General features: G+C 31.1%; 1 protein-coding gene across 1 annotated transcript; it reads right to left on the bottom strand.

The window, feature by feature from the left end:
* Positions 1 to 3,368: 3,368 nt before the first annotated feature.
* LOC130508982 (uncharacterized) lies at positions 3,369 to 6,556 on the bottom strand. The gene is made up of 7 exons (XM_057004488.1): positions 6,186 to 6,556; positions 5,290 to 5,352; positions 4,389 to 5,216; positions 4,211 to 4,294; positions 4,031 to 4,090; positions 3,856 to 3,942; positions 3,369 to 3,774 (listed from the first exon to the last, which is right to left on the bottom strand). The coding sequence occupies exons 1-7, from the start codon at positions 6,489 to 6,491 to the stop codon at positions 3,550 to 3,552; spliced, it is 1,653 nt and encodes a 550-aa protein (XP_056860468.1). The 5' UTR covers positions 6,492 to 6,556; the 3' UTR covers positions 3,369 to 3,549.
* Positions 6,557 to 9,946: the final 3,390 nt, after the last annotated feature.

Raw genomic sequence — 9,946 nt, 5'->3', positions numbered from 1 at the left:
ATATTTTCATCCTTTTATGTGTTCGTGAAATTAAAACATTAAATAAAATCCGTGTAACGCACAGATCCATATTTAGTATTTAATATATCTGTTTTCTTTTCTATAATCATTTTGTGTGTGGGATGGTCTTGCCAATTCTGTGCAATGTGAACGTTGTTTTACTAAGTGAAAGAACTAATGTGATATAACAATGACACTTATATACACACATGCGATGGTATATATATATATATATATATATATATATATTAACAGTTTGGTATTGGTTGCAATAAAAAGAGAAATCATCATGTTGAAAAGAGTATAAGTCAAAAGAGTATAAGTCTACCTTTAATTCCATAAAACTATACAGACTGAATTTCTTTTGCTAAAAAAATACACAAACTTTTTTGGTTTCCCAAAAAATACACAAACTAATTTTGATTGTCCATAAAATACACGAACTTTTAAATTTTTGAAGGTTTTACACCTCGATTTTAACGGTGTAAACAGCGACTAACAGAATAGTAAGACGCCGTTAGACGCCGTTAACTCTGATTAAAAAGTTCATGTATTTTATGGACAACCAAAATTAGTTCGTGTATTTTTCAGGAAGCCTAAAAAGTTCGTGTATTTTTCAGCAAAGTTAATTTAGTATGTGTATTTTTAAGGAATTTTCAAATGGAGTTTGGATATTTCATATACTATTCAGAGGCTAAATATCTGGACCCAATACATATCCAAAATTTTATATTTGTAAACTTTCGGTTTGGTTTTGGACCAAATATTTTCGATCTTTAAGAAACATATCCAGAAAAAACGGCCCAAACCCGACCCAAAGACCTGAAAAAAACACATTCTCTATCACATGATACATATCCGAAATTTTATATTTGTAAAATGTCTAGACATTTTAGCCGGATTCAAAAACTTGAATCGGAACTCACCCAAAAATATTCTGTCCAAAACCAAACCAAAAGTTTACAAATATTTGTTGAGTCCAATTTAGTCGAAATCTATCATATATATCTAAAAATTCACAAACAACTCTAAATTTTACATTGAAAGTTTCATATTAATTAAAATGTTTCTGTTACAAAAACAAAACTAAAAATATTGCAAAAAGAATAACAAAATTCTCAGCAGAAAGATCTTGTCGGATTGAATCTATTCGTGTCGATTTTATTAGGCTCAGGCCTATTCGGATCAGTTCTTTTTGGTTTCAGTTCTTTCAAGTAGAAGAGTTTTGGACCCAACAAATACTTGTAAACTTTCGGTTTGGTTTTGGACCGAATATTTTCGGGTCAGTTCCAATCCAAGTTTTTGAATCCGACTAAAATGTCAAGATTAGGTCTAGATATTTTAGCCGGATTCAAAAACTTGGATCGAAACTGATCCGAAAATATTCGGTCCAAAACCAAACCGAAAGTTTACAAATATAAAATTTTGGATATGTATTGGGTCCAGATATTTAGCCTATGAATAGTATATGAAATATCCAAACTCCATTTGAAAATTCTTTAAAAATACACATACTAAATTAACTTTGCTGAAAAAATACACGAACTTTTTAGACTTCCCAAAAAATACACGAACTAATTTTGGTTGTCCATAAAATACATGAACTTTTTAATCAGAGTTAACGGCGTCTTACTATTCTGTTAGTCACTGTTTATACCGTTAAGATCGAGGTGTGAAACCTTCAAAATTCAAAAATTCGTGTATTTTATGAACAATCAAAATTAGTTTGTGTATTTTTTGGCTTCCCAAAAAATACACAAACTAATTTTGATTGTCCATAAAATACACGAACTTTTGAATTTTGAAGGTTTCACACTTCGATTTTAACGGTGTAAACAGTGACTAACAAAATAGTAAGACGCCGTTAGACGCTGTTAACTCTGAATAAAAAGTTCATGTATTTTATGGACAACCAAAATTAGTTCGTGTATTTTTTGGGAAGCCTAAAAAGTTCGTGTATTTTTTCAGCAAAGAAAATTTAGTATGTGTATTTTTAAGGAATTTTCAAATGGAGTTTGGATATTTCATATCCTATTCAGATGCTAAATATCTGGACCCAATACAGATCCAAAATTTTATATTTGTAAACTTTCGGTTTAGTTTTGGACCGAATATTTTCGGATCAGTTTCGATCCAAGTTTTGAATCCGGCTAAAATATCTAGACCTAATCTTGACATTTTAGCCGAATTCAAAAACTTGGATTGGAACTGACCCGAAAATATTCGGTCCAAAACCAAACCGAAAGTTTACAAATATTTGTTGGATCCAAAACTCTTCTACTTGATAGAATTGAAACCAAAAAGAACTGATCCGAATAGACTTGGGCCTAATAAAATCGACACGAATATATTCAATCCGACAAGATCTTTCTGCTAACAATTTTGTTATTATTTTTGCAATATTTTTTAGTTTTGTTTTTTGTAACAGAAATATTTTTAATTAATATGAAACTTTCAATGTAAAATTTAGAGTTGTTTGTGAATTTTTAGATATATATGATAGATTTCGACTAAATTGGACTCAACAAATATTTGTGAACTTTTGGTTTGGTTTTGGACATAATATTTTTGGGTCAGTTCCGATTTAAGTTTTTGAATCCGGCTAGACATTAATTCGGTCCAAAATCAAACCGAAAGTTTACAAATATAAAATTTCGGACCTGTATCATGTGATAGAGAATGTGTTTTTTTCAGGTCTTTGGGTCGGGTTTGGGCCGTTTTTTTCGGATCTTGATTTTTCAGATCGAAAATATCTGGTCCAAAACCAAACCGAAAGTTTACAAATATAAAATTTTGGATATGTATTGGGTTCAGATATTTAGCCTCTAAATAGTATATGAAATATCCAAACTCCATTTGAAAATTCCTTAAAAATACACATACTAAATTTCCTTTGCTGAAAAAATACATGAACTTTTTAGGCTTCCCGAAAAATACACGAACTAATTTTGGTTGTCCATGAAATACATGAACTTTTTAATCAGAGTTAATGGCGTCTAACGGCGTCTTACTATTCTGTTAGTCACTGTTTACACCGTTAAAATCGAGGTGTGAAACCTTCAAAATTCAAAAGTTCGTGTATTTTATGAACAATCAAAATTAGTTTGTGTATTTTTTGGGAAGTCAAAAAAGTTCGTGTATTTTTTCAGCAAAAGAAATTCAGTCTGTATATTTTTAAGGAATTTTCCCTTGCTAAAATCGAGAGCCAAGAGGAGTAAAGGGTTTTGCGACATTGGGACAGTGACTGCATAGTTATAAGGCTGGCGTTGAAAACAAGACGTGAGTGAAGCTTATGAGGAAAAGCAAAGACTATAGTGCATCATGGGCCTTGTGTCTAAAAGTCATCTTGTGACATTAACCTGTGTCTCGACACTTCCCTCCACAGGATTGTGTATGGTTGATAAACATAGAGACGATTGTAAACCCAAAGTTTTAGATTTATTATAATACATAAGCTTTTCCCAACTTAACTACAGTATACGGTTAATCATATTCATAGTTATAACGAAACCAATTTCAATTTATACCCCAAACCATAAACATATTATTTTACTCTGGTTTCTTGGTGGCTTCAGGGTTGTTGTCAACACAGGAGCCATTGGTTGTCTTCAAGGACTCTTCTGTCGCTCTCTTCTCACCTTCACGAGGACTGGTCAAATTCTTCTCTACCTCCTCACTCACTGTGCCTCGTGCAGGTTTTGCAGTTTCAATAGTCAGAGTTGATACCTCATCCCTCGAGGCGTACCATGAGTGCCCACATGCAATACACTCCAGCTAAATGCATCACACAAAAACCAGAATGTGATTATTAGTACCCACACATTAAGAGAAGAAGACTGTGGAAAAGCTACGAACCTCGTAGCGATCTCCATGCCCGGCTTGGATGATATCCCTCAGACCAACTTTGATTTCACTGCATCTCGAGCATCTTGCATCAGTCATCTGCTTCCAAAAACCCAAGACATTACATGGTCAAAGACATTACAACGAACTAGAAAAAAACTTGGGTTGTCAGAAATGGATAAATAACCTGCATTCGTTCAGCATCATCAGGCTCCTTCTTCTCTGTTTCCTCAGCAGTTAGACCCTCCTGAATCCCATAAAAAACCAAAACTTTATTCGTCATCACATGGAAACGTACTCACTAATATTTACGTATAATGAGACAGGACAAGATTCAGATTAATATATAACATGACAAGTTCCTAACCTTTAACTCAGCGGGTGACATGTTCAAAATCTTTGCAGGTTCTAACTCGCCATTGAGCAATCGTCTAGCCAGCAATGCAGTGTTCTGCAGACGAAGCAAAATGTAAAAATTACTGTTAAAAATACTTGGAGGAGGAAACGCTAAAAGTAATGTTTATGTCATGGATGCAGACTCTAACCTTGAGATTGAAAACCAATGTTCTCATCTTTTGATTATATTTAACATAATCCGATGCAAGAGAAGCATGTAACGCCAGCTCAAGAGCACACACCGGAGGAACAGCAACATCTGGCCAGAGAAAACTCTCATCCTTTGACAGATTTGTATTAGATCCATTATCAGCCTGTTCAAGCTGGGAACCATCTGAAGCCACCTTTGGTTCAGCGGTATAGCATATGTTCTGAACAGCTTCGAGAAGTTTGGCTAACCACTTGTCACGATGAGCATCACCAGTTAGTGAATCAAACTTGTGTAAGATAGAATGATACTCTGATGAAATAGCAGTGCTTCCAGGGGTCTCAGGCTTTAAACAGGCATCTTCCTCCTTTCTGACATCAACAGGAGCTAAGTTCGCTTTCCGGAAAGATCTTTTAGCCTTCAAGAGATTCTCTAGATCAGCATGGACTTCCTCAGGTTCAAGGTCAGGAAGATCACCCAGCCGCGCCATCGATTTTTCGACAAGGAGGTCGATCTCATGTTGTTTCGTGTCTTCGTAGTCTTTATCAGTCAGCTTCCAGAGCTTCTTCTCAACGGTATCGTACACCTTCCGTACGATGAAACCAGGGTTCACTTTGCGTTTGGGAAGTTGCTTGTGGGCTGGGACAAAGTAGACCACGCATCTGTGCATTACGGATTCTGCTGGCACCTCGTCACGATGGAAACTGTAGAAGAGTTCTCTTGTGTCGCTTGATTGCCAGTTTCCGCCGCCTTTTTTCTCTGCTTCTTCTGGACGGTAAAACCACTGTCCCAGAATCATCATGCTCCCATCTTTTGTTTGAGTAATATCCTGCCAAAATAAAAACAAGTCTTAAGCGGATGATACAACAAGAACTGGTGAGCATATACACAAGAACTAGTACCTTGATAATGGCAACATATGGCTTTTGACTTTTGTCTTCTGGAACCAACAGCACCGGATCCTCCTGTGCAAGAAAGGAATGTCAGAACAAATTGTCTCTAAGGGTCTCAAGCATTGAGTCAACCAGAGACTAAATATTAAAGACCATAATATGTATTGCTAACGACAAAGTAAACCCAAGACAGCAATTGATTCTAATCATGTCACGTAGGCATCAATGTTCCTAACAAAACTCTAGATTTTAATGTACACAACAATGTAATAACAGCAAGCAATGGAAAAATGTAATGATTGCAGACCCAATTACGAAAAATAAAAAATAAATAGACACTGAGAGCGTTCTAGTATATACGTGATAGATTCCACATCCCTAAAGTTCACAACTTTCAATTCCAAACCTATTGATTGGATTCACAGAAGAAAAATCCATCATAATGCATCAAGATCCATCAATCGAGGTAGAAGTAGAACCCTAGAAGCAGCAGTCCCCAGAGAGAACAGAACACAACTGACCAGTTCGTTATAATAACAATGTAACAACAGCAAGGTGCATTGCAGACCCAATCAAGAGAAAAACCCTAAACCAACACTGAGTACGTTCTAGTATATATCATGAATCCAATTCCCTAAATTTCTCAACTTTCAATTTCAAACCTAAAGACCCGAACAGAAACATGAATAAAACCACAATTTCAGACAAAACACAACTGGCCACTTCGTTGTAATAACAATGTACATTGCAGAACCAATCAGGAAAAAGAAAACTAACCCTAAACCAACACTGAGTGCATATTCTAGAGTCATGAATCCCAAATCCCTAAATTTCAAAACTTTTCAATTCCAAACCTATAAAGTAAGATGAGAAACCGCAAGCTCTCAGACAGAACACAAACTCACCAGTTTGTATCTGTTGCCGTCATACTCGAATTGCTCGAAATGGGTTCTTCGCCCTTTGCCTTTACCCGTAACCTTAAGCGATTCACCAACCGGATTCGCGTCTTCGGGCCTCTCCTCTTCTTCTTCTTCTTCCTCCTGAGCCACGTCGTCTTCGAAATCTTCGTACAGCTTCACCGTCTTACGCTTCCTCCGCTTCCCCTCTGTTGCTTCCTCGGGGCTCCTCGAGTTCCGCACCTTGGCCCTCGTCGCAGGGACATCGTCTTCTTCGTCGCTCGAGACTTGAGCAAATCGCCTAGACACCACCATTATTTTGCCTGTGCCGAGAAAAAATAGTTGATTTGTAGGAATATTTATATTCTCTCATAGCGTTAGTGTGGCATAATGATGGATGGATCCTCTTATTTAGCAAAAATCTCGGTTATAAAAATTGATTTCTTTTAAGACTTTAATTAAAATTCAATGAAATACCTTTATATATATAATGATATTTTCAATTTATTAAAGTCAATCAATTTTGTCTACTAGAATAAATAGATTATGGAATTATTTATGGATCCACTTTTGATAAAAACAAATATTTCAACAATTTATTTTCATATGAACTATTTTAATGTATTTTCTATTATTAATTATTGTTTAAAAAATATAAGTGGATCTTTATAAAAATTAATTTCTTTTAAACTTTAATGAAAAATTCAATGAAATACCTTTATATATAATGATATTTTCAATTTATTAAATTCAATCAATTTTGTCAACTAGAATAAACAAATTATGGATTATATATTTAGTTATGGATCCACTTTTGATAAAAACAAATATTTCAACAAATCATATGAACTATTTTAATGTATTTTCTATTTTAATTGTTATTTTTTAGAATATAAGTAGTTCTTTATTTAACGAAGAACGATGATTTTTTCTAGGGACAATGTGTCTAATATATCCAAAGAATGTCTAAATTGGTAAATTGCCTATGGTTTTGGATAACCCAAAAAAAAAGTAACCTTTTGACACTGTGCGGACGAAAATGCTCTCATACTTTATTGAAAATATGTAATTCTAGATTTAGCGGATATACATTATGTTAACTTAACAAAGATATTTATTAATTTTTTCACACAATCTCTGAATTTCTCAGTCACAGGCAATTCTATTTTTTTCATCTAATCCTCCGACAAACTCTTGATATCAAATATTTAACAATATTAAAAGAATAAATATTATACTTAATAATGAATACTTATTATTTGATATCAAATCATGTATCAGCTAAATATTTACATATCAGGTAACAATCTACGTACCAACTAACATATCAGCTAATAATTCTCGTATCATCTAACAATCTATGTATCAAACAAATGTAGCGACTATCCAATCATATATCGGTTAATGAAACTATTAACAGCTAATCAGTTATCTATCAAATAGCCTCAAATTTATTTGTAACAGCTAACACTCCGTATATCGATTAAGAATTCATTAAAATATAAATAATAGCAGGTAAGTAATGAAATACCTGCTAACGTATATGTTATTTTAAAAAAAGAGTAGATTTCAAGCTTTCTTCTTCTTGAGATCTTTCGATCCTTTCTCCATGAATCCGCAACAGAAATAACAGATTCTTCGATAATTGCGCAGAGAATCGCCAAATTTCCAGAATCTTCAAGACCACAACACATACATTTTGCGATTGGAAGCTTAAAGCGGAGTGTGATTCAAATTGAAAACAGTGGTATATGTGGGAGATGATGAGATGACGAACTCGTCAAGGTCAGCAAGTCACTCAACTATCTCAGGAAAAAGTTACGACACAGAATTATTGTTTGGATTAGAAGCTTATAAAAATTGATCGTGATTCGGAATTGGAAAAAGTGGAATTTGTATGAGATAATAAGATTAGCATTATGGGTGTCAATGGAATCAGAGTAAAAATATAGAGATTTGTGATGAATAATGGAAACATTGAAGATATACAGTGAATTAGAAGAAGATTTGAAGAACTCATATTTAATTTAAACTTGCATAAAGAACAGATGTACTAAAAATAAAGAAATAAGAAGATAAGGGAAGAGAAAAGAGAGAGAGATCTAGAGACAAGGATATTATGGTCATAAAAAATATTTAAAAACTAATTTCTTTATAAAAGAAGATAAGTGGATCTTTATAAAAATTAATTTCTTTTAAACTTTAATGAAAAATTCAATGAAATACCTTTATATATAATGATATTTTCAATTTATTAAATTCAATCAATTTTGTCAACTAGAATAAACAAATTATGGATTATATATTTAGTTATGGATCCACTTTTGATAAAAACAAATATTTCAACAAATCATATGAACTATTTTAATGTATTTTCTATTTTAATTGTTATTTTTTAGAATATAAGCAGATCTTCATTAATAAAGAACGATGATGTTTTTCTAAATATAAAAATGTTATCAAAAAGAATATATATATATATTATTAAAAGTTCGTTTTTGAGACTCTAGAGAGCGTCCACATCAGCATAAACTTCTCCAGAAAAATGGCACATGTTACTATTTTTTTTTCTAAAAGAATAAGAAATATTACATTAAAATGTCCATAATGTATTATTACAATTTTATATTTAAATTTGAATAAATAAATTCGAAAATTAAAATAAAAATATATATACAATATAAGAAATGGTAGTATTACATTTTTTAAATTTAGTTTACATTTTTATTATTTCCAAAAAAAACTAAATGTAATATTTTCCAAAAGATGCCACCTGAAATTATTAAAAAATAAGTAAATATGAAATATAAAGAAAATGAATAATAATAAATGTAAAATATAAGAAATATAAATATTACATAAACATCTATCGTAATATTAAAATTTGATATAAAATAAATAAAATTAGAATAAATACATATACAAGACATAAAATAAAAAATAAGTAAATTTTCAATATAAAAAATAGAAAAAGTACATCAAACATATATTTGAAAATATGTAGTAAAATAAATAATAATTAAATATGAAATATAAGAAATAGACATATTACATTAACCATCTATCATAATATTAAAATTTGATATAAAAGCAAAACATGTAGAATAAGTAAATATACAATATAAGAAAAAGTAAAAATAAGAAAATATACAATATAAAAAATGTAAAAACTACATTACACATCTATCTTAAAAATTTTACGGTTTTACATTTTTATTACTTCCAAATATTTTTATAAGTAAATATACAATGTAATAAAAATAAGCATACAATATAAAGCAAGAAAATTAGAATAAGTAAATATACAATACATTATAAGAAAAATAAAAAATAATTAAATTAATATAAATTAAAAAAACAGGAATATTACATTAAACATCTATCGTAAATAGAATATTACGATTTGATATAAAATGTCAAACAATTAGAATAAGTAAATACACAATAAAAAAAAATTAAGTAAAGAATATAAGAAATGGAAAAACTACATTAACATCTATCTGAAAATGTATAGTTGTACACTTTTATTATTTCCAAATATTTTTATAAGTAAATAAACATTATAAGAAAAACAAGCATACAATATAAGAAATATAAATAATACATTAAACATATATCATAATATTATCATTTGATATAAAAGTAAGAAAATTAGAATAAGTAAATATACAATATAAGAAAAAATAAACAATAAGTAAATATACAAAATTAAAAATTTACATTAAATTTCTATCGTAAAAAGAAATAGAAATATTAGATAAAATATAGAA

Source organism: Raphanus sativus, chromosome 3, assembly GCF_000801105.2.
Source record: "Raphanus sativus cultivar WK10039 chromosome 3, ASM80110v3, whole genome shotgun sequence".
NCBI lineage: Eukaryota > Viridiplantae > Streptophyta > Magnoliopsida > Brassicales > Brassicaceae > Raphanus > Raphanus sativus.
This window is presented reverse-complemented; position numbering and strand designations above follow the sequence as displayed.

Coding starts and splice junctions, on each gene's coding strand:
- LOC130508982 (XM_057004488.1), bottom strand. CDS start 6,491: ATGGTGGTGTCTAGGCGATTTGCTCAAGTCTCGAGCGACGAAGAAGAC. Junction 5,217..5,289: donor CATATGTTGCCATTATCAAG/GTACTAGTTCTT, acceptor TTATTTTGGCAG/GATATTACTCAAACAAAAGA. Junction 3,775..3,855: donor GGCATGGAGATCGCTACGAG/GTTCGTAGCTTT, acceptor TGATGCATTTAG/CTGGAGTGTATTGCATGTGG.